This window comes from Somniosus microcephalus, chromosome 32, assembly GCF_052327205.1.
Source record: "Somniosus microcephalus isolate GS21.2 chromosome 32, FLI_Smic_1.0, whole genome shotgun sequence".
Classification (NCBI taxonomy): Eukaryota; Metazoa; Chordata; class Chondrichthyes; order Squaliformes; family Somniosidae; genus Somniosus; species Somniosus microcephalus.
Window position 1 is genome coordinate 10,963,268 of NC_141018.1, and position 25,456 is coordinate 10,988,723.

The 25,456-nt window shown below is 49.7% G+C and overlaps 1 protein-coding gene across 1 annotated transcript in view; it reads right to left on the reverse strand.

Moving 5' to 3' along the window:
* LOC147097266 (uncharacterized) overlaps positions 1–17,594 on the reverse strand; it is a 54,118-nt gene extending 36,524 nt beyond the window's left edge. Inside the window, exons 1-3 of the mRNA XM_085971987.1 lie at positions 17,184–17,594; positions 16,364–16,520; positions 15,654–16,204 (exon numbers count right to left, since the gene is read on the reverse strand). Coding sequence (XP_085828113.1) covers positions 15,654–16,204; positions 16,364–16,520; positions 17,184–17,429 — 954 coding nt within the window. The 5' untranslated portion in view covers positions 17,430–17,594. The remainder of the gene's footprint in view (positions 1–15,653; positions 16,205–16,363; positions 16,521–17,183) is intronic.
* Between the last annotated feature and the right edge of the window lie 7,862 nt (positions 17,595–25,456).

Here is a 25,456-nt window from a genome sequence, read left to right on the forward strand (position 1 = left end):
GACAGGTTGCATTGATAGAAACATAGAAGATAAGAGCAGGAGTAGGCCATTCGGCCCCTCGAGCCCGCTCTGCCATTTAATGAGATCATGGCTGATCATCCAAATTCAGTACCTTGTCCCTGCTTTCTCCCCATATCCCTTGATCCCTTTAGCCTCAAGAAATATATCCAACTCCTTCTTGAATATATTTAATGAATTGGCCTCCACTGCCCTGTGTGGCAGAGAATTCCACAGGTTCACCACTCTCTGGGTGAAGAAATTCCTCCTCATCTCAGGTCTAAATGGCTTACCCCTTAGACTGTGACCCCTGGTTCTGGACTCCCCGACCATCGGGAACATCCTTCCTGCATCTAGTCTGTCTAGTCCTGTTAGAATTTTATAAGTTTCAATGAGATCGCCTCTCATTCTTCTTAACTCTAGCGAATATAAGCCTAATCGACCCAATCTCTCCTCATACGTCATTCCTGCCATCCCAGGTATCAGTCTGCTGAATCTTCGCTGCACTCTCTCCATGGCAAGAACATCCTTCCTCAGATAAGGCGACCAAAACTGCACACAATACTCAAGGTGTGGTCTCACCAAGGCTCTGTACAACTGCAGCAAGACATCCTTGCTCCTGTACTCGAATCCTCTCGCTATGAAGGCCAACATACCATTTGCCTTCTTAACCGCCTGCTGCACCTGCATGCTTACCTTCAGCGACTGGTGCACAAGGACACCCAGGTCTCGTTGCACTTCCCCTATTCCCAATCTATTGCCGTTCAGATAATAATCTGTCTTCCTGTTTTTGCCACCGAAGTGGATAACCTCGCATTTATCCACATTATACTGCATTTGCCATGCATCTGCCCAATCACCCAACCTGTCCAAATCATACTGGAGTTTCTCTGCATCCTCCTCACAGCACACACGCCCACCCAGCTTTGTGTCGTCTGCAAACTTGGAGATATTGGGCTGGATTTTCATTCAGGTGCGGGTTGGTGTCGTGTAATCCGAATTTCGTGTTATCCACACAAATCTAATTCGATGTGGGAGTTTGATGCAATTTTAACTAAATTGCCCAATTGAGTTCCAGCGTGTGGGAACCCATGGTGTGGTATCTGAGTGGTAAGGTCAGAAACTGAGAGAAGCGAGAGATTAGGAACAAAACCCAACTGTTTATTTACCCGGTGTAGCAGAGAAACATCTCTTACAGGCTGCAAGCAAAGCACCCAATTCTAACTGCACGATGGCAAGATGGAGGATTCACCTCTGAGTCATACCCATAATGCAATGCCACATTACCGTATAAAATGGTGTACCAGGACATTGAATACATGACCCATTACCTTAAAAACTGGTGAATGTGAACCCTTAATATTTGGCTCCATCTGGTGGATAACTTAAACATTACATCCCAGATTACTATACATGGCAAATGAGTTTCTCCAGCCTGAAAGTCGCCTCCGATGACGTCATCATTGCTGCTGCATTTAAGGTCTGCAACAAGCCTTGCTTCTTCTGCAGACTGCCAACCTTTTGGCATTTGCTGATACACTGAGCTGGAAGCAGAATGGCCACAGAAAGACCGAGGTCTGCACCCCGATTCGATGACGTTGCCCTGCAGGCTTTAGTGGAGGGAGCAAGAGCTCAAGGAGATGCTCTTCCCTTCATCAGGGAGGAAAAAGCCTCCCCAGCAGACAAAGGCTGTGTGGCTGCAAGTGGCAAAGGAGGCCAACTCCTTATTGGCTACCTGCAGAACCTGGATACAGTGCAGGAAGAGATTTCATGACCTTCAGCGCACTGGAAAAGTGAGTATGAATTTCCCATCACTCTCAATCTGATCCCCATTGCCTTTCCTCACCAGCGCCCAGCTTTAGCAATCTCTTCCTCCACATCCCACTTGACACTGACATCCATGCACCCCCCTTACCCATTCCCTCTCTTTCTATGGTCACATTCACCTAACTAATCGACTATGCAGCCCTCACACTCCTTATCACTCTGATGCTATGAAAACAACTGACAACACACAAGGAGGGCCCTTGGTCTTGCCACCTCACTCCTTCATTCTCACTCAACCTCCACCTGTCTCCCTCATTGCAGGAAAAGAGAGCTCACAATAAAAGAGAACAAGCGAGGACAGGAGGAGGGCCACCATCAGTAGCCCCTGGGAGGAGGCGGTCCTGGAAACCATAGGATTGGAGGACGACGCGCATGTGGGGGACGGACAGATGGGTGCATCACACCAAGCTGGTGACAGAATAGTTTTCCATCTCTCTCATTGACATTGCATGAGTCGCTGAAATTTTTCAGAAGCTCTAACAGATGGACTAATGATCATCTGCAATATGCAATTTGCATGTAACCTTGGCATCACATCTCTGACTCTTTCCTTTACTCCCCCACAGGACCATCGCAAGCACCCATCCCACTAGCCAGGAGGAACAGGCTGAACCTCCTGACTCTTCAGAGGAAGCTGCAACCTCTGAGGGCGCAGCGTCAGCAGAATTCAGCACATTCAGCACCAGCAGAGACACTCACACCTCGGTGGGACCTTCGCGAGATAGAGTAGTGTTGTCACCTGTTGTATCACAGCTCACAAGTGAGCATCAGCAGATTGTGGAGACAGGGACAGCAGTGGAGAGTCCTAGTCGGAGGGCGCAGGACTCTGCCAGCTCGGTTCAGCTGCATGTCGACCCTCTTGTCTGGGTCCATCCACAGTGTCAGCGGTGATGGCACTCCAGGAAAAGATGCAGGAATCTCTGGCAGGTTTTGCCTCCAGGGTCGCTGTGAGTGTGGAGCGAATGGAGGAGTCCATAGCAAACATGAGCAGAGCCTTTGTGGAGTCATTGGCGCATGAACGCATCGCCACTGAAAGGATGGCAACCTCCGTGGAAAGGATGGCTACAGTAGATGAGAGGATGGCTACGGCCATGGAAGAGCTAAGTCACCAGAGTGTTGAAAACATGGTGAGTGTTCAGAATAGACTGACATCTCTGGAGGAGCGATGGTCAGCTATTGAACAGAGATACCAGAGCTTCATGGCAGTCCCTCTGAGTAGGACTGCCAGTGCAGATACGGGTCCCCATGGCCCCCCTGATGTGCAGCAAGGTGCTCTCAAGCCACTTGCAAGCGCTGAGGCAGATCTGACCCATGATAGGGAAGTTGGTGGCAGACATCAAGGAAGTGGGGGCTCCTCTCCAAGCGCTCACACTTCCATGCCACTGCAGAGCCCTCGGCCAGAGCCCCACCAACTGAGATCAGCGTCTCAACCCTTGCACAGCTGCAGGAGCAGCAGTCTGTTGACAAGCCCTCACAGGTTCGCCACCCCAGAGGACGCCCGCCAAAGGTGTCGAGACAGGAGCAGCAAGGGGCCTCCACATCTGCTGAAGCCACAGGGGAAGCACCACGTAGGAGCATGCGTAAGAGAAAGATACTGCACAAATAGTCACAAGGGTAGTCACTTGGGTGAAATTTGATGTTTTATGTGTAAAAGCCATCATATGAATCATGTGCATAAAAAATCTGATGGCTACTGCTGTAGTTGTGGCGTGTGTCATTTTGCGAATGGGACTTCCACATTGAGGGCTTAGGATTACTTGCAATTGTCAGTATGGTGGTCAAATTGCCAGGAATCAGTTGGTTCTTGGCCATTGTCGATGCTCAGGTAAGAAGATGCGAGGCAAAAGTGTTTGAGTGGCTAGGCTAAGCAAATCTGGCCAAGATGAGTGCATTCCTTGCATCCCGGGTAGCTATGTTCTCGCGTACTGCTGCCGCTGGTTGATGGGCCTCTGCAGGATGTTCGTTTTCGCTCTCCTCCTCCTCATCTGAGGAGGATATGTGAGGAGACACTTGGTCCTCAGGAATCTGCAAGCCACGATGCTGTGCCATGTTGTGAAGTGCACAGCAAAGCATGACGATTCTGGAGACCCTGGCAGCTGAGTACTGCAGGGCTCCACCTGACCTATCCAGGCATCTGAAGCGCATCTTCAGCAAACCGATGGTTTGCTCGATTATGGCTCTGCTGGACATGTGGCTGTAGTTGTAGCTCTCCTCAGCTTCGTTGGATGGTCCCCTCAACGGCATCATTAGCCACGTCCTCAGGGGATAGCCCTTGTCTCCAAGTAGCCATCCGTTAAGTTGGTCTGGCAGACTGAATAGCGGAGGCACACTAGACTGGCACAGTATGAAGGAGTCATGGCAACTGCCAGGGTACTTGGCACAAACATGCAAAATTTCCTTCTTGTGGTCACACACCAGCTGAACGTTAAGGGAGTGGAAGCCCTTGCGATTGACAAAAATACCTGGATTGCGATGGGGTGCCTTAAGGGCCACATGTGGCCCTTAAGGCAGCACGGTGGCATAGTGGTTAGCACTGTTGCCTCACAGCGCCAGGGACCCAGGTTCGAATCCGGCCTCGGGCGACTGCCTGTGTGGAGTTTGTACATTCTCCCCGTGTTTGCGTGGGTTTTCTCCGGGTGCTCCGGTTTCCTCCCACACTCCAAAAATGTGCGGGTTAGGTTGATTGGCTATGATAAATTGACCCTTAGTGTTAGGGGGATTAAATACGTGGGGTTACAGGGATAGGGTGGGATATGTGTTGGTGTAGGGGTTACGGGGATCGGCTGGGATATGTGTCGGTGCAGGCTCGATGGGCCGAAATGGCCTCTATCTGCACTGTGGGGTTTCTGTGATTCTGTGATTCTGTGATGTGTGCGGTCAACGATGCCCTGCACCCTTGGAAAGCCTGCCAGATGAGCTAATCCAACCGCTCGCGCCGTGACACTTGCTCGATCCTTGATGAAATGGATGTAATTGTGCATGAGGGCAAAGAGGGCATCGGTTACCTGCGTGATGCACTGTGTGCGGCCGCCTGGGAGATGCCGCTGATGTCTGCTGCTGATCCCTGGAATGAGCCTGAGGCAAAAAAGTTGAGTGCGGCGGTGACTTTGATGGCCACTGGTAAGGGTTGTCCACCTGGTCCTCTGGCCTGCAGGTCTTGTTGCAGCATTGCGCAGATGTCACCCACTACCTCTCGCGAAAGTCGGAGCCGCCTTTGGCACTGCTGCTCAGACATGTTGAGATAGCTGACCCTGTGTCTGTAGACCCTGTTTGGGGGGTATCTCCTGCGCCAACGGGCTCCCATGCACTGGCCCCTTCTGGCCTGTGCATCTTCAGGTGGGTGAGCAGCAGCTTGGCATGCCTGTTGTTGCTGCTGCTGTTGGGGCTGCTGTTGTTGTTGCTGCTGTTGTTCAGCCTCATCTAATATCCAGAAGGGAAGGAAATAAATGGCTCCCATGCTTCTGTTAAATGCCTCAGTTGAGGAAGCGCTCAGTGAAGGTGGCGAGAGGGGTTTCCCAGGAGGTCACACTGGAGATGGGTGTCAGGCTCCAAACTTCCACAGCTGTGGTTATGCCTTCTAAAAGTCCCCCCAGACCTGAGACTACAAAGTCCTGCCACTTGCAAATGATGGCTGATCAAATCTCCTCTTTAATGGTTGACCTGCAGCTGATAGTCAGCAATCCAATTGTGCTCCCGCCAGGTTTCAACGTTGTGTTTCCCACCAGGCGTGTTTCACGTGGGAATAGGGTTAAAATCGCAATGGCCATTCAAAATGGCATTATAGAGGCAATTTAGTGCTTGTTAAGGGCCTTAATGGCCTATCCTGCCTCTTGGAGGCGGGACGGAGACGGGACCATCAGACACGAATTTTTGAAAATTGCATGGAGGCGGGATAGATGCGGGGTTGGGCCCGCCCACCAGTTTTTGCAATTTTAACCACCCGCACGCCTCCAATACTGCCTCCACGGCCCAATGAAAATCCTGCCCATTACATCTAGTTCCCTCATCTAGATCATTTATATATATCGGCCCAGTAATTCCGGGCCCAACGCGTGAGTACGGACGGGGTACTCACGCGTGGGCCCGATGGAAGTGCTGGTTTTCAGCATGCACAGCGCATGCACGGAAAACCGGCATTTCCTGTCCTCTGAACCAAGGGGTTCAGAGGACGAACGCGTGCGCGCAGGAGTCTGCGCGTGCGCACTGAAATTCCTTTTTTTCCACAGGTTTGCGCGTGTGTAAGGGCCTCTCCTTTTTACGTAAGGATGTCATTCTTTAAGGTAAGTGGTCTATTACTTAAAATTATAACATTTTTTCCACAGTGTTATTGTTTTTAAGGACTTTACAGTAAGGTAAGTAGTTTTAGACCCGATTTAAAAAAAAATTATTTTTTTCAAAAATTTGATTAATTGTTTAAAATAGTTTTTTTTTAAGTTATTTATAGTTTATTTAATTATTGGGATGTTTTTTAAAATTTTATTTAAAGTTAAACTAGTCTTTTGGGCGCCCGTACTTTTCATGAGTTTGACAGTTCTTACTATCAAACTCATGAATGAAGTTTCCCCTCCCCTGATTGGCTGCACCGTGCTCACCTGATCCCAGCCGGCACATCGAACTAACTACGCCGCTGGATCAGGTAAGCACAGCGCGCCGACATCTGAACCGGGCCAGTGACAGGAATTCCAAGCAGGCCCAGGCTTCAGATGTTGGCGCGCCGGGTGAGTGCACATCGGGGGCTTGCACGCGTGGCAAGCCCCCAAACCTAATTTCTGGGCCATCATGAATAGCTGGGTTCCTAGCACCGATCCCTGCGGTACCCCACTAGTCACTGCCTGCCACTCGGAAAAAGACCCGTTTATTCCAACTCTTTGCTTCCTGTCTGCCAACCAGTTCTCTATCCAAGTCAGTACCTTACCCCCAATCCCATGTGCTTCAACTTTGCACGCTAATCTCTTATGCGGGACCTTATCGAAAGCCTTCTGAAAGTCCAAATACACCACATCCACTGGTTCTCCCTTATTCTACCAGTTACATCCTCAAAAAAGTCCAGTAGATTAGTCAAGCATGATTTACCTTTTGTAAATCCATGTTGACTTTTTCCGATCCTGTCACTGTTTTCCAAGTGCTCTGCTATGACATCTTTTATAATGGACTCTAGCATTTTCCCCACTACCGATGTCAGGCTTACCGGTCTATAATTCCCCGTTTTCTCTCTACCACCCTTTTTAAATAGTGGGGTTACATTAGCTATCCTCCAATCCATGGGAACTGTTCTAGAGTCTATAGAATTTTGGAAGATGACCAGCAATGCATCTACTATTTCTAGGGCCACTTCCTTAAGTACCCTAGGATGTAGATTATCAGGCCCTGGGGAATTATCGGCCTTCAATCCTGTCAATTTGCCTAACACAATTTACCTACAAATACTGATTTCATTCAATTCCTCCCTCTCATTAGACCCTATGTTCCCTGACATCTCTGGGAGGTTATTTGTGTCCTCCTTTGTGAAGACAGAACCAAAGTATGTATTTAATTGGTCATTCATTTCTTTGTTCCCCATTATAAATTCCCCTGATTCTGATTGCAAGGGACCTACGCTTGACTTCACCAATCTTTTTCTCTTCACATATCTATAGAAGCTTTTACAGTCAGTTTTTATGTTCCCTGCAAGCGTACTCTCATAATCTATTTTCCCCCTCTTAATTAATCCCTTTGTCCTCCTTTGCTGAATCATAAACTGCTCCCAATCCTCAGGTTTCCTGCTCTTTCTGGCCAAATTATATGTCCTCTCCTTGCATCTTATGCTATCCCTAATTTTCCTTGTATGCCACGGTTGAGTCACCTTTTTTGTTTTATTTTTATGCCAAACAGGGATGAACAGATTCTGTAGTTCATCCATGCAATCTTTAAATGTTTGCCATTGCCTATCCACCGTCAACCCTTTAAGTAACATTCCCCAATCTATCCTAGCCAACTCGTGCCTCATACCATCGAAGTTTCCTTTATTTAAATTCAGGACCCTAGTCTCTGAGTCAACTACTTCACTCTTCATTTTAATGAAGAATTCTATCATATTATGATTGCTCCTCCCCAAGGGGCCTCGCACAGCAAGATTGCTAATTAATCCTTTCTCATTACATAATACCCAGTCTAAGATGGCCTGATCTCTAGTTGGTTCCTCGACATATTGGTCCAGGAAACCACATATTGTTCCAGGAAACCAGGGTTTTTTGACCAGGGTCGCCAACGCTCCAGGATTGTACTGGAGTCTCCAGGAATCAAAGATTAATCTCCAGGACACGGCGACAAGCAATCTGGGAGGAAAATCACAGCAGTGACAGAAAAAAATAGTGCTCTTTGAACACATTTGTTTAATAGTTATAAAAATGTTGAAAATGGGGATTAAAAAGGCTGTTTGACTGTGATGAAACCTCCAAGAATACATCCAACCAGAGTTAGCAACTCTAGTTACATTAGTTAATGGAACTTGTAGATATTAAATTTTACAGTTAAGTGGCTCTACACAGATAAAGAAAGAAAGACTTCCATTTTATATAGCGCCTTTCACAACCACCGGACGCCCCTAAGTGCTTTGATGTACTTTTTGAAGTGTAGTCACTTTTGTAATGTAGTAAACGCAGCAACCAATTTGCACACAGCAAGCTCCCACAAACAGCAATGTGATAATGACCTGATAATGGGCTAGAAATTCATCTACTTACCGCCACTCCGTAGTGCCATGAAATGGTGAAAAAATGGCAGCTGCTGCTCTTTCACCAGCTGGTGGCAGGTCCCGTGGTGGCCGCCATGTTCCTCCATGCCTTTGCGCTGCCAGTAATTGGCAGCACCCTGAAAAAAAATGGTGGCATGGTGACATCAATTGGCATGCAACGCTGACTTAATTTCACCACCCAGCACTGATTCAGTGCTGGGCCCTAAGCATGCCAGGTAAATCTCATCTGAAAGACAGCACCTCTGAGAGTGCAGCACTCCTTTAGTACTGCACTGGAGTGTCAGCCTAGATTTTTGTGCTTAAGTCTCTGGTTAGAACTTGAACCCACAACCTTCTGACTCAGAGGCGAGAGTGCTACCCACTGAGCCACAGCTGACATTACAACAGCCTCTCTGAAGAGAAATGCTTATAAGAGCCAAGTAGCTACGGTAAAAGCTCACCACTTTCAAACAAAGCTGTTGATCATCTGCCCTAATATCTCCTTATGTGGCTCAGTGTCAATTGTTTTCTGATAACGCTCCTGCGAAGCACCTTGGGATGTTTTACTACGTTAACTGCGCTATATAAATACAAGTTGTTGTTGAGACCCACCTCCTGCTCCCTCAATCTTCTCCCCACCCAGTTTGTTACTACCTTTCCTGACCTCCATACTTGCCAACAATATTAGAGTCCACCCTTTACCAATTTGTCCTCTCCAATTACTGCCCATTTCTAATCTTTCAAGGATCCTTGAGACTGTCATCTCTCAGCTCGATGCCCACTTCTCCTAAAATTCCCAGTATGACTCACTCAATTCTGGTTTACACCCTACTCAAAGTACTGAGATTGTCTAGGCATCTCCAACTCTCTGCAGCATTTGACACTGTCAACCATGTCAAACTTCTCCATTGCCTATTCTCTGTTGTCCAGCTCCATGATGTAATGATCAGTAACGTGTCATTCTAGAATGGTACACTAGGTGGAGCTGTATGTTTGGTAGTGGGCTACCCACGATGCAGTAGTCAAGATCGATGCCTGTACACTAATCCACATGGCTGAATAAATGACTCGCTCAAGCTAGCTGTTCATAATGAAAACGTCTATTTATTTATGAACATAACATGGTACCAGGATTGGTAATATCTGCTGAATATTGTGGAACGCGACATGGAGAATTTGAAGCCACCGGAGGGTTTGAAACTCACGGGGAATGTCGACTGCAATTGGCGGACTTTCAAACAACAATTCGAACTCTACATTGCCACCATCGGGTTCGGTACGATGCCAGACGCAAGGAAAATAGCGTTACTGCTCATGGTTGCAGGCCCGCAGGCGATAGAGGTATTTAATACATTTGTCTTTGAGCAAGAGGAGAACAGAGAAAAAATGGACGATGTGCTAAAGAAGTTTGATACACATTGTTCTCCTAAAAAGAACGAGACCTATGAGAGGTACGTGTTCCGTTCACGGACACAGCAGCAAAATGAGACTTGATAGCTTTGTGACCGATCCAAAACTGAAAGCACAGACATGTAATTTCTCTGTACTGAAATCATCCATGATTCGTGACCAGATTGTGTTTGGTATTCATGATAAAAAGGTCAGGGAACATCTGTTGAGAGAAACCGAACTAACATTGGAGACTGCTGTGAAAATATGCCATGCCAGTGAGCTAGCTCAACAGCACACAAAGACTTTCAGTGAAATTAATAATGATGCGACTGTAATGAGTGACTGTGCTGCTGTCGGTGCTGTGTCCTACAAGGGGAAGAAACGGGCAGAACAGAAATGCAAAGCAATCGGAGGATGGAATTTTTAATTGTAAATGCTGTGGTAACCAGCACCAGTCAAGGCAATGCCCAGCGTTTGGAAAAATGTGCACAAAATGTAATGGAAAGAATCACTTTGCCAAACAATGCTTTTCAAAAGTAAAAACAAAGAAACAGCAACAAGTCAATGTGATTGAGGACACTGATTTAAGTGAGACATTTTTTGTAGGAATGGTGTGACAATAAAAAAAAGGATACAGAAAATGTGCAGCCCTCAGGAATGGACAATGCTGAACATAAAGTTAATGCAGTAAAAGAGGACAAATGGATGATGCCATTGCAGGTAAATGGAGCATTAGTTACATTGAAACTAGACACTGGGGCAAAAGAAAACTTAATCAATCTGAGTGACATTAAAAATATGAAAGAAAAGCCCAAAATACAGAAAAAGTCAGTACTACTGAAGAACTATAATGGACAGAAAATAGATAGCTTAGGTGTATGCAGACTTAAAGTGACAGTCAAAGACAAAGTGCATCATCTCATGTTTTCTGTTGTGGCTGAAGGACTTGATTCACTACTAGGTGACAAAGCTTGTGAGGACTTAGAACTGGTCAAGAGAGTCTACCGTATAAACTGTGGCATAAGCAGACCAGATGACTCTGGATTCTGTAGTGAGTAATTTCCAGGATGTGTTCAAAGGATTTGGAGTTCTACCATTCACTTACAAGATCCAGCTAAAGGAGGATGCTCAGCCAGTGGTACATGCTCCACGGAGAGTTCCAGCACCCCTGCGTGACCGGCTCAAGAAAGAACTGGACAGAATGACCACACTAGGAGTCATCAGGAAAGTCAAAGAGCCAACAGACTGGGTTAACTCCATGGTATGTGTAAAGAAAAAGAACAATGATCTAAGAGTATGCATGGATCCAAAGGACATAAATGCAAACATAAAACGTGAACACTACCAGATTCCCAAGTGAGAAGAAATCACCAGTGAAATGTCAGGTGCCAGATACTTCACAAAGCTTGATGCCTCACAAGGATTTTGGCAACTAAAACTGGATGAAGAGAGCACCAAATACTGTACCTTCAACACACCATTTGGCAGGTATTGTTTCCTCAGAATGCCTTTCGGGATAATATCTGCATCTGAAATCATTCATAGAGCGATGGAACACATAATTAAAGGTCTGGAAGGAGTTCGGGTCTATGTTGATGACATCATCATCTGGGGCTCCACACTGAAAGAACACAATGAGAGACTGACTAAAGTGCTACAGAGCATACGCCGGAATGGACTGAAGCTCAACAAAGCCAAGTGTCAGTTTGGCATCCAGGAAGTCACTTTCCTAGGAGATAATCTATCTGGTAAAGGAATAGAGCCAGATATGGAAAAAGTAAACGCCATACGCAACATGCCCCGACCCACTGACAAAAAAGGAGTGCTACGCATCATGGGGATGATAAACTTCATTGGAAAGTTCATTCCTAACTTGTCAGCCAAGACAGCTTGTCTGCGAGACCTGCTGCATAAAACAAATGAGTTTGCATGGACAGAAAGACATGAACAAGAGTGGATGAACCTCAAAACAGTGCTGACAACCACACCTGTACTCACCTTCTTTGACCCAACAAAGAGAATCAAAGTGTCAACGGATGCATCAGAAAATGGCCCAGGCGCGGTCTTGCTACAAGCAGAGGGTGAAGATTGGAAGCCTGTTGCCTATGCCTCCAGGTCTATGACTGACTCTGAGTGTCGATACGCCCAGATTTAAAAGGAATGTCAAGGCTTGGAAGTTGGACTAGAAAAGTTCCATGGCTACATATATGGACTTCCCACCTTCACAGTTGAGACAGACCACTGCCCACTGGTTGCCAGCATAAAAAAAAATCTGAATGAGATGTCTCCAAGGATTCAACGACTCATGATGAAGCTGCAAAGATATGACTTTGAACTGATCTACACACCAGGCAAACACATAGGCCTAGAAATTCAGTAGGCCTAGCGCCCCATTTGGGGCGCTGGAGGGCCTAGCGCCGGAGTTATGGCCAGTTTAAAAATTCCCTGGGGCCCTGGAATCGGCGGTAGACCGGTAGCGCTGCGCCGGCACCGATGACGTCATCGGTGTGCGCAGCATCCCGGTTGCCATGCCGACGGGCCCCAGCGCCGAAATTCAGTTGCGGCCGCCTCGCCCGTGGCAGCCGCAACTAAGACTCTGGCAACAGAGTCTTACACGACTTTGCGCCAGCGCATAAAGGTGGAGCGGCGGCCGGCCGCTTTCCCGCTGGCCGCCTGCCCGCAGCTCCCTCCCCGGACTCCCCCACCCCCCCCCGCGGAACAGATGCTTCTCGGCTGCGAGCCCGGCACTTCCCCGAGGTGCCGGGCTCATTTTTGTGGCGATTTTACCGGCCAGCGGGCGGGTGCAGGCAGCTCCTCCTTAACTGAAGGAGGAGGCCTGCACTTCCCGAGCCTGCCGCACCGCATCGGGCGCCGCAGCGCCGGAATAGCGCCGCAATGCGGCGCGTAGCGCCAGTTTTCAGGCGCAAACACCCTTCAGTAGCGCCGGCAGCCGTTTGGGCGCGGCGCTACTGAATTTTTGGCACGCGCAGGGGGACTTAGCGCCAGCGCTAACTTTCCGGCGCTAAAGCTCTGGCGTGGCGCCAACTGAATTTCTAGGCCATAGTGTTAGCAGATGCACTATCCCGAGCACCCACAATGAGTCATGTGAGCTCTACTGAGGAAGACGTGGATATCATTTGAGTATGGTCACTGCTGCGCTGCCCGTGTCAGAAACAAAATCAAAGCAAATAGCAGAAGAAACAGTAAAAGATACAGGGCTAGATTTTCAGTTGCTTGCGCCAGCAGTTAGCGCCTTAAGAGAAGTGATTTCCGGGCGCTATGCGTGTAGCGCCCGGGCGCAGCGCAGTTTGCGCCCCGCCCCAAATTAAGTTGCCCGTTAGCGCCGGCGCAAAGTTTAGCGCCCGCCCGGATGCGCGCGCAGAAAATGACGTCACATCCTCGTGCAACGCCCTTTGGCCGCCCCGATTGCAAACTTCAGTCGGACCGCCCCATTGTGCGGCGGGCGGCCGGAGCGTTTGGAAAAAGGAACGCAACACAACCAGCGCGGGCCCCGGGGGGCGCTAATTAAAGGGAACGTCCTCTCCAGTATAAAGGCCATCCATTATTTCAGAAAACAGTCTTGTGCAACGCATTTCTGGAGACACAACAAGGAGGATAGCTAACTGGTTTCAAGCAGCAAGAGCCAGGTATTTTTGGACTCAGGCAACAGCGCTGCAAGTGGCCATTTGGAAATTAGACTGTTTGCCAGGATTTGATGGGGGTTGCATGGGGTGCCAACGCGGAGCTGCAGCTCCATGTCCGTAGGGCTCGCAGACGTATTGTGAGAGGGGCAGCCCTGGCTAGAGGCAGAGGGGGCTACAGGCGTCGGCCACGTAGGCCTTACCCAGTCAGGCTATACCGCCAGCAGCGCTCCTACCTAAACATGAGTGCCGCGCGATGTGTTAAAAGGCTCCGATTCCGGAAGGGGGTGATTGCAGAGATCTGCCACCTGCTTCGCCGAGATCTGCGGCCAAAGCTCAGGTGCAGGACGTCTCTGTCGGTGGAAGTGAAGGTGACAGTGGCATTGAACTTCTATGCCACCGGCTCCTTCCAATACGCTGCTGGGGACATAGCAAACATCTCCCAGTACGGCGCGCATCGCTGCATCCGCCAGGTGACCGAAGCACTGTTCAGAAGGAGAAGCCAATTCATCTCCTTCCCCATGGCCCTGGAGAGCCAGCATCAGCGCGCATTGGGATTTTCCAGACTCGGGGAATTCCCCTTGGTGCAGGGCGCCATTGACTGTACGCATGTGGCTTTGCGGGCCCCTCTGGAGCATGGCGAGCAGTATCGCAACAGGAAGGGCTACCATTCTCTGAATGTGCAGCTGGTCTGTGACCACAAGCAGCGCATCATGGCAGTCAATGCCAGCTTCCCAGGCAGCAGCCACGATGCCTTTATCCTGCGGCAGAGTACTGTGCATGACATGTTCCAGGCACAGCCTCCCCCAAGAGGATGGCTACTCGGGGACAAAGGCTATCCTTTGTGCACCTGGCTCATGACCCCGCTCCGCGCGCCCAGGACCGCTGCTGAAGAGGCCTACAACGAGAGCCATCAAACCACCCGCAACATCATCGAGCTAACTATTGGGGTCCTCAAGCAGCGGTTCCGCTGCCTTGATCGCTCCGGAGGAGCTCTCCAGTATTCGCCGGACCGGGTCTCCCAATTTGTGGTGGTTTGCTGCATGCTACACAACCTGGCTATCCGCAGGACTCAGGCACTGCCACCTGACGTTGGACCAGCACCTCAGGAGGAGGAGCAGGAGGAGCATGAGGAGGAGGAGGAGGAGGAGGAGGAGCAGGAGTACGTTCCCAGGAGGGAGCGACCAGGGCCAAGGGCCGCACGACGCCACCTTATTACACGGTACTTCTAAGCCCCCTGTCAGGGAATGGCCAGGGGCCATGAGGGAAGATGAATGCAGCCGCTCCGCAAGCCCTCAGCCGGCGAAGCCAACAAACACTAAGAAGAACAACCATGGAGACTGCATGAATAAAGATAATTTTTTATTAAACAAAAATGAAAAGCCCTTCCCACATGAATCCCCAAAAACAATAAACGGGCCCCACAAAAAGCCCAACAAACGACTCACTCCCACAAACTGGGGAGGAGCCACTCCACCTTTATTGAAACCGGGCCTCAACGTCGGCCTAACGCAAAAAAAAAGCCCTCCAAAAGCACAACCATGGGCAAAATAAAGATGGCCACCGCCATATTAAAGGAAAGCTGGCCACACCCTCTACTGAGTGGCCCGCGAGGGCGAGACCTTGGCCAGCATTTTGCCTCCCCTGCCCTGCCTGCTGCTCCTTCGCAAGCTCTGCCCAGTGGCTGCTGCGAGGCTGGGGGAAGGCGCCTGAGGCTCAGATGCCCTTCCGCCAGATGCCGCTGGGGGGCGGCCTACACGGCGTTTGGGCCTCGAGGGGCCGTCTCCTGAGTGGCGCGCCTGAGCCTGGCCACCATCAGCTGCAGCCGCTTGCCCTTGACGCCCCAGAGGGGGAATGGCGGCGACGGATGGCGCAATGTGGGCCAGCTGGCGTCTGGGATGCGCTGGCTGGTGCTGTGGCGCGGTGGCACTCGGCCGGGCCCGCACTGCAGGATCCGCAGCAATCAGCCGACGGCCGGCTTGCTGGGATGGTCCAGCGCGGCGCCTGCCCTGGCGATGCCTGCCTGAGACAGCGCGTGTGGCAGCAGTGAGTGGCCCTGTGGTCCTGGTGTGCGCGCGCATCACATCCGCCAGGGTCTTGACGGCATCAGTTAGCATGCGGCCAGTCGCGGCAGTTGCTGCCCCGAACTCGCGCACACTGGTCGCCAGCGACTCGATGGCCTCAGGCATGCGCCCCACCACGCTCATGAGCTCCGTGTGGCGCCGGTCCGAGTCGTCGGCCATCTGATCGAGCTTCCGCACCTCCTCCGAAGTGAAGGTGTCCGGACTGGAGTCGCGACTCTCCCGCTGGGGAGGAGGGGGCCGAACTAGGGGACCCTTGCCGCGTTGGTGACGGCGAGTGTGCCGAGCAGCAGCACTCCCCTCTGATCCTTCCCCCCTTTGGGGGGAAGGCCGCGGGCCACGCGCACGGCTGCTGGGTGGCTGGACGCCACTGGTCCCAGAAGCTGCATTGCCCTGCGACAGTTCCTCCAGGCACTCGTCCAGTGAGGAGGTGTCGAGCATTTCCTCCTCTCCTGCGGGACGTGACTGTTCCCCCGAAGGTCCGGCTTGCTCCTCCTCCTCCTCCTGGTTGGAGGTGCTGTCACTGGCAGCCTCAGGGTCCTGGTCGTCACCAGCTGAAAGCAGGAATGCACAAGAGTAGCTTCAGAGTGAGGAGACGGCGTCAGCGAGGGAGTTAGGACTGGTGGGATTCAGCGCATTGGTGGGACAGTGGCAAAGGAGGTAGCTCGGATGGGCCAGTGCGACGCGAGAGGGCCAAAAGGCGAGGTCCTTACCATTGCCGGGCAGTGGAGGGTCGGATACACCGCACGCTGTGGGGACAATCACACGTGCTCCCATGAGCACACACACGCGCTCCTCCAGCCGAGTGAGCTTCTGCAGCTTGGCGCGGCCACCCCTGGCACGGGCCTGGCGATTAAACGCTACTTTAGCCTGCAAGAGAAAGGACGGGCTGTAAGTGCGCAGTGAAGCCCTGATGTAGTGTGCACTGCCTCCCATGGTGGAATAGCTTGGACAGAGTGAAGCCCTGATGTAGTGAGCACTGCCTCCCATGGTGGAATAGCTTGGACAGAGTGAAGCCCTGATGTAGTGTGCACTGCCTCCCATGGTGGAATAGCTTGGACAGAGTGAAGCCCTGATGTAGTGTGCACTGCCTCCCATGGTGGAATAGCTTGGACAGAGTGAAGCCCTGATGTAGTGTGCACTGCCTCCCATGGTGGAATAGCTTGGACAGAGTGAAGCCCTGATGTAGTGTGCACTGCCTCCCATGGTGGAATAGCTTGGACAGAGTGAAGCCCTGATGTAGTGTGCACTGCCTCCCATGGTGGAATAGCTTGGACAGAGTGAAGCCCTGATGTAGTGTGCACTGCCTCCCATGGTGGAATAGCTTGGACAGAGTGAAGCCCTGATGTACTGTCCACTGCCTCCCATGGTGGAATAGCTTGGCCAAAGTGTAGAGTGCCGAATGGCCATTTGATGCTCATGACTGTCCCAATGCTGCTGGCTGAGGGCTGGCCAAAAGGACTTTCAGGTCCCTTTGCCCATCATGTCAGGTGTACATGCAAGAATGAGGAGGAGACTGGAAAGGCTACTCACCCTCACAATCCTGGTCAGATCGTTGTACTTCTTACGGCATTGTGTGTGGGTCCTGGGGGCCTCGCCGGTGAACGTCACCCTCTGGGCGATCTGCTTCCAGGCTTTGGTGTAGTCGTGGTGGGTTGGATTCCTCCCACTGTCTGGAAACAAGATCTTGCGCCTCACCTCCAGAGCTGTGAGCATGATGTCCAGATCACCCTCTGAGAAGCGCAGGGCACGCTGACGGGCCTTCTCTGGCGTTGCCATGACTCCCTGGGGCTGAGCAGTAGTGTTGAGGCCTCTTTGCAAGGCTGCAGTGTGCAGGGCGTGGCAGCAGACCAATTCGTCCCTTCCCCCTTTAAGAGCTGGTCGGCACCACGGGGTCTGCTGTCAGTGCAAAAATGACCGCACCCGTGCTGCGCCCCGCCTGGGCGCTATCCCTCTGGACCGCCGGCTTAGCGCCTAAAGAGAGTAGTGGAACGCCTCTTTTAGCGCTCCACCAACCTCTTAGGGCGAAGCCACTGAATTCCCGGCAACGGGGCGCTACTTTGGGGCGGGCGCTAACTTCGGGCGGGCGCTAAAGCTAGCGCCCCAAAACTGCCTAAACTGAAAATCTAGCCCCTTGTGTTACAAACAGTAATAGAGAACATTCATCATGGTTGGCCAAAAGGTTCCTGTCCAAAGTACTATCATATCAGGTCAGAGTTAAGTGTCGCAAGTGGACTATTACTAAAACAGAACAGAATAGTCATTCCACAGGCTCTTCGTCAAGACATGCTCAAAAGGATTCATGAGGGACACCTCGGAATTGAAAAATCCAAAAGGAGAGCAATAGGCACTGTTTATTGGCCTGGCATAAATAAGGACATTGAGAACATGATAGGCATATGTGAGACATGTCAGAAACACCAAAACAATCAAGCAAAGGAACCAATGATAGTAGCTGACTTACCAACAGCACCATGGCAAAAGGTTGGTATGGACCTCTTTCATTTGAATGGTAAAGACTATCAAATAGTGATTGACTACTATTCTAACTATCCTGAGATGGTGCTGCTCTCAAGCACATCAGCAAGCAGTGTCATAATGCATGTTAAATCCATCTTCGCCAGACATGGAATTCCCAGGATTGCCGTTAGCGACAATGGTCCGTGCTTCAGCTGTAAGGAGTGGCAACAGTTTGCAGCACATTATGACATTCAACACATCACATCCAGTCCTCTGTATGCTCAGTTGAATGGTAAGGCAGAGAAAGGTGTTCAAGTTCTCAAACAGTTACTGAAGAAAGCAACAGAAAGCAAGTCTGATCCTTATCTTGCCCTGCTGAGCTACCGAGCCTACCCTTTAGACTGTGGTTCTTCACCTGCTGAACTCCTAATGGGTCGCAAGTTGCGCACCACGCTACCCTGCTGTGCAAAAGAAAGGCAGAGTAAGGAACTGAGACAGAGACTTCAACTGTTAAAGCTGAAACAGAAACCACACTATGACAAGTCATCCAAAACTCTGAAACCATTGACATGGGATGATGTCAGGATTGAGGATCCAGATGCATGGAACAGGAAAGCTACAGTTCTTCAGGAAGTAGGACCAAGGTCATACACTGTTGGAACTGAGGAAGGACAGATTCTCAGGAGGAACCGCCATTCCCTCCTGAAAACACGAAACTATCCAAGAGCAAATCGATGACAATGCCGCAACTGAATCGTGTCACTCACCACCAGAACAATCTAACACAAACACACATACAGGCTCTCATGAAAATACATCAGACTTACCTGTGCTGAGAAGATCCACACGTGAAGTAAAAAAGTCTGATCGACTTAATCTTTGAGTACAAAGAAAACTATAATAAAAGAATAAAAAGCTTAGAGTTCATAAAGTAAAGCTTTGAAAATGTGTTGACTGTTGTGAAGATGTTTATGTCGTTATGATTGATTGATATTGATTTTGTTTAACCTCTAAGGAAGGGGGATGTAATGATCAGTAACATGTCATTCTAGAATGGTACACTAGGTGGAGCTGTATGTTTGGTAGTGGGCTACCCACGATGCAATAGTCAAGATGGATGCCTGTACACTAGTCCACATGGCTGAATAAATGACTAGCTCAAGCTAGCTGTTCATAATGAAAACGCCTATTTATTTATGAACATAACACATGATACTGCCTGTTGTCCAGCTCCATGAGATTGCTGTTGTCCAGCTCCATGAGACTGCTGTTGTCTAACTCCATGAGACTGCCCATATCCATCTCCATGAGGCTGCCTATTGTCCAGCTCCATGAGTCTGCCTGTTGTCCTGCTCCATAAGACTGCCTGTTGTCCATGAGACTGCCTCTTGTAGTTCCACTTCCACCTGTCCAATCACAGCGCATCTCCAACAATAGAATCTTCTCCCCCTGCACAGATATTGTGCCTTCAAAATCCCTCAAGCTTCTTTCCCTGGCCTCTACTGCCTCCTCACCTACATGTTGCCCCTTGGTGACATCATCCTAAAACCTCCTCAAACCTCTCCCTCTCTCTACTTCTTTCTCTGCCTTTAAAAACCTTTATAAAACTAATCCTTTTGACTAAGTTGTTGGTCATGTCTCCTAACTCTCCTGCCATGGCTTGCTGCCCCTTTCTTTTATTTAGTTTGTCTCTCTGGAGCATCTTTGGATGTTTCTCTATGATAAGGGGGCTAAAAATGTAAATGTTGTTGAATTGGAGCTGCATGAGTATAGGGGAGTATGAGTGTGTGTGTGAGTGTATGTGTGTGTGTATGAGTGTGTGTGTGAGTGTGTGTGAGTGTGCGTGTGTGTGCCTGTGAGTGTGTGTACATGTGCATGTGAGTGTGCATGTGAGTGCACGTGTGAGAGTGTGAGTGTGTGCGTGTGAGCGTGTATGTTAGAGAGCCTGTACATGGCCTGTATACAATTACATATAATCAGATAGACTCCATGTTTTATTATATGCTTCGGTACCAGGTAATCTGATTCGAGTTTGGTGAATTTACTTTGTGCAGTTCTTCATAGTTGCAGATAACTGAGCTATCCTGTTCCTCATCTGTCTATCTCTCTATAATATATGAAACCGTTTTCAGCTGCATCCATCACATTCCATACATCACACTTTGTCACAGACGCAAATTTCTGTGTTAAACTTTTGAAAAAAGTAGAAGAAAAGGAAATATTGAGCTGGTGTCCCCTGACCTTGAGGAGGAGCTAATGTACAGAGATATTTCTTCAGCAATGGAAATAACCTCTGATTGAACTCAGAATGCGCATGAGAGCAATCAACTCTAACTGACTTCAGGATTTTCCCAAGTGCAGGAATTAGACTTGTGACTTTAAAGGGACCAGCCAGTTAGAGCTTCTCCTTAGCAGCAGAGTAATACAAGTGTTTCTCAGCCCTATCTCTCCCTGTCTCTTTTCCCCTTCTCTCCTTTCCCATTTCTCTCCCCCGTGTCTCTCTCCTGTCTGTTCTGTTTCTCTCCCCCTGTGTATCTTCCCCCAATCTCTCCCATCTCTCTTCTCTGTCTCTTCCTATCTCTTCCCTCTCTCCTCCTCTCTCTCCCCACTTTCTTTCCCCATCACTCCATTCCCATCTCTCTCTGCTCTGTCTCTCTCCCTTGCCTCTCTCCCCATCTCTCCCACCCCATTTATCATACCTATTTCTCACTGCCATTTCTCATACTATTTTGGACTCCTGACCTTACGAGTGGAGAAATGGCTAAGACAATGGATTTGGGATTTTGCAGTTTTGATCCTGGATTTTTGCTAAAGGAGTTATTAATATTTAGAATTCTGAAAGCAGGCTGTTAGTCAGAGATTTACTTTAAGTAGCAACTTTAATATGGTTTTAAATTCTCATGAGGATACAGGTATAACTAACCGAAGAGAATGGCTGTCTTTTTTCTCCTTTTCTCAGTTTTTCCACCTTTCCCAGTGGCTACTGTTATGTTCATTAATAACTAGACGTTTTCATTATGAACAGCTAGCTTGAGCTAGTCACTTTATTCATGCCATGTGGACTTGTACAGGCATCCATCTTGACGACTGCCTTGTGGGTAGCCTACTCTTTTAAACATACAGCTATACAGCTCCACCTAGTGTACCATTCTAGAATGACATGTTACTGATCATTACTTCCTCCTTTGAGGTTAAACAAAATCAATATCAATCAACTTTCAAGAAAAATGATAAAGATGATATCAGTAACATTTTGTTAGTGCTCTGTAAACATAAACATTTTCACAACAGTCAACACATTTTCAAAGCTTTACTTTATACTCAAAGATTAAGTCTATCAGGCTTTTTTACTTCACGTGTGGATCTTCTCAGCACAGGTAAGTCTGATGTGTTTTCATGAGAGCCTGTATGTGTGTTTGTGTTAGATTGCTCTGGTGGTGATTGACAAGATTCAGTTGCGGCATTGTCATCGATTTGCTCTTGGATAGTTTCTTGTGTTTTTAGGAGGGAACGGCGGTTCCTCCTGAGAATCTGTCCTTCCTCAGTTCTAACAGTGTATGACCTTGGTCCTACTTCCTCAAGAACTGTAGCTTTCCTGTTCCATGCATCTGGATCCTCAATCCTGACAGCATCATCCCTTGTCAATGGTTTCAGAGTTTTGGATGACTTGTCATAGTATGATTTCTGTTTCAGCTTTAACAGTTGAAGTCTCTGTCTCAGTTCCTTACTCTGCTTTTCTTTTGCACAGCAGGGTAGCGTGGTACGCAACTTGCGACCCATTAGGAGTTCAGCAGGTGAAGAACCACAGTCTAAAGGTGATGCTCAGTAGCTCAGCAGGGCGAGATAAGGATTAGACTTGCTTTCTGTTGCTTTCTTCAGTAGCTGTTTGAGAACTTGAACACCTTTCTCTGCCTTACCATTCAGCTGAGCATACAAAGGACTGGATGTGATGTGCTGAAAGTCATACTGTGCTGCAAACTGTTGCTACTCCTTACAGTTGAAGCACGGACCATTGTCGCTAACAGCAATCCTGGGAATTCCATGTCTGGCGAAGATGGATTTCACATGCATTATGACACTGCTTGCTGTGGTGCTTGAGAGCAGTGCCATCTCAGGATAGTTAGAATAGTAGTCAGTCACTATTAGATAGTCTTTACCATTCAAATGAAAAAGGTCCATACCAACCTTTTGCCATGGTGCTTTTGGTAAGTCAGCTAATATCATTGGTTCCTTTGTTTGTTTGTTTTGGTGTTTCTGACATGTCTCACATTTGCTGATCATGTTCTCAATGTCCTTATTTATGCCAGGCCAATAAACAGTGTCTCTTGCTCTCCTTTTGCATTTTTCAATTCCGAGGTGTCCCTCATGAATCCTTTTGAGCATGTCTTGACGTAGAGCCTGTGGAATGACTATTCTGTTCTGTTTTAGTAATAGTCCACTTGCGACACTCAATTCTGACCTAATGTGATAGTACTTTGGACAGGAACCTTTTGGCCAACCATGATGAATGTTCTCTATTACTGTTTGTAACACTGTATCTTTTACTGTTTCTTCTGCTATTTGCTTTGCTTTTGTGTCTGACACGGGCAGCGCAGCAGTGACCATACTCACATGAACATCCACGTCTTCTTCAGTAGAGCTCACATGACTCATTGTGGGTGCTCGGGATAGTGCATCTGCTAACACTATGGCCTAGAAATTGGGTTGTTTGCGCCAGCGGTTAGCGCCTTAAGAGACCGAGAATTGGGGCGTCGCCTAATGTTGGGGCGGGCGCAATGAAGATAGCGACAACTCCCATATTGACTATACATTTAACGCCTGCGCTAAGTGTTTGCGCGCGCCCGCGAGCACAAGCACATAATGACGTCATTTCATCGTGCAACGCCTTTTAGGGGCACCTGAGCGGATATTGGGTGGCGCCCGGAGCCTTAACGCCTAGCGCTATTAGTGACAGTTCGAGGGAGTGTTAGCAGGCCCTTCTCGGAGTCGGGGGGCACTATTTAAAGGGGACAGCTCTAGTATAGAAGCTTCAGCCACTTGGCCTGTTCATTGCAATCGTTGGTGGAGAGATTTGGGGAGCTACTGTGGAGCAGAGTTTTTGGATTTTAGCATTAGAGTAATTGGAACCCTCAAACCTGTCCGGAGCAGTTGGAGCACTAGACCTAACAGCCTTCTGACCAACTGGCATCGGAATGGGAGATGCTTTGGAGGGCGACGGGCTTCTGGCCGAACACTATGAAGGGGCAGAAAGACGGCGGGAGAGAGGGCCGGGATTGGCCAGAAGGAGGAGGGGCAATGGAGGTTGCCCAATCCGAGGGTATGCTGCTAGGGTCTTTAGGGGTCATACCTTGACATGTCGGAGGAGCAGTGTGTGCGAAGGCTCCGAATCGGGATGGACGTTGTTACTGAGCTGTGCCACCTGCTTACTGAGGATCTGCAGCCGCGTCAACGGTGCATGACCTCTCTGTCGGTGGCCGCTAAACTGACTGTTGGCCTCAATTTTTATGGCAACGGATCCTTTCAGTGTGCCATTGGGGACATCGCGAATATCTCTCAGGGTGCAGTCCACTGCTGCATCCGGCAAGTTACAGCTGCCCTTTATAGGAGAAGGCGTCAATTCATCACCTTCCCTCTGACCCTGGAGAAGCAGGCGGAAGAGCAGGAGGAGGAGCATGCGGATGAGGAGGAGGAGGAGCAGGAGGAGGAAGATGGAAAGGCTCCTGAAAGTGGAAGGGACATCCGTCACTGGCTCATGAGGAGTCGTCTCGAGACCCCTCTGGCAGAATGATGAGTGTCTTAACTGCTGCGCACTTTGGATGTTTGAAAGCATCTGAAGGCCAGCATCACTGTAATTATTCACGTACACCTTAGCACATTTAAACTTCTCTTTATTGTCACAAAAGTCCTTACAGCAAAACAACGTCATGTCAACAGAAACCATAACAAACAAAATAACAATAAACTCTTCGGCAAAGCCGCCAAACTGAACAAACTTTTTCCAACAATTCCAACAGGTGAGGGTCTCCTTGAGTTTGGCCAAAGAAACGTCTCAGGACCTCCCTCTACTGCTGGCCCCTTGATGGAGAACGACTTCTCTTTCACGCTCGGCCCCTTCCCTCCCTGCTGCTCCTACGTAATTGAACCCCAGTGGCGGGGTGAAGGCTGGGGGACGCCTGCTGACTGTCTGGAAGCGCAGAAGCCCCTGATGGACGGCCTGGAGGACCTCCGGGCTTGGAGGGTGCGGAGGCTGGCTGCTTGATCTGGCCATGGCTGGAAGCAGTGTGAACTGTCGGTGGTGGCAGCTGGACTGCAGACGTTCCAGCAGTGGCATGAGCAATGGTCACCTGCCGAGAGAGGACACCTGCACCATGGTCGGACGACACACTGGCTCTCGGAGGAGACCGGCTCGGCTCCACCGCCACAAGCGACTGCTCCACTGATTCCTGGCCTCGTGTAGTACTGGAAGGGCCCGGGGTGATCCTAGCTGAGGCAGATAGGGTGGCTGCAGTGAGAGTTCGCGTTGCCTCAATCTGGGTGTGGACGAGGCCGGCAAGTGACTGCGTGGCAGCAGTGAGGACCTGTGAGCCAGGTGCCAGTGCTTCGGAGAAGCCCTGGACAGTTCTTTCCATTGCTTCGGACAAGGCCGGTGCTGACCACTCCACTGCCTCGGACAAGCCCTGGACAGACCTTTCCAGGGATTGTCCGAAGCCCTGAACAGTCCTTTCCATAGCGGCCTTGAAGCCCTGGATAGTCCTCTCCATTGTTGGTGCAAAGCCCTCGACAGACCTCTCCATTGTTGTCCCGAAGCCCTCGACAGACCTCCATTGTTGCCCCGAAGCCCTGGAGAGTCCTGTCCATTGTTGCCCCGAAGCCCTGGAGAGTCCTGTCCATTGTTGCCCCGAAGCCCTGGAGAGTCCTCTCCATTGTTGCCCCGAAGTCCAACACACTCTTTGCCAGTGAATCTATTGACTGAGGCATCCTCCCCACTGCAGCCATCAGCTCAGTGTGCCTGAGCCGGGCCTGGGTGCTCATTTCAGCCAGGCGACGCACCTCCTCTGCACTCTGTGCAGCAGTCATCACTACCTGCCTTGCCATCCGGGGAGACGGTGGCCGAACTTGCCTACCCCACTTGCGTTGCTGCATGCCGCTTGGTCCGGCAACTGCCTGATCATCAGAGCCCCCACCCTCCCCTCCAGTGAACTACTATCCCCAGTCTGTACATGTGTATGCTCCTCTGAGATTGGAGCGGATGGGCCGGCTTCCTCCTGATCCTCAACTCCGGAGGCACTGGCACTGGCAGCTTCAGGGCGTCGATCCCCAGTTGGTGATGCATCATCTGAAAGCAG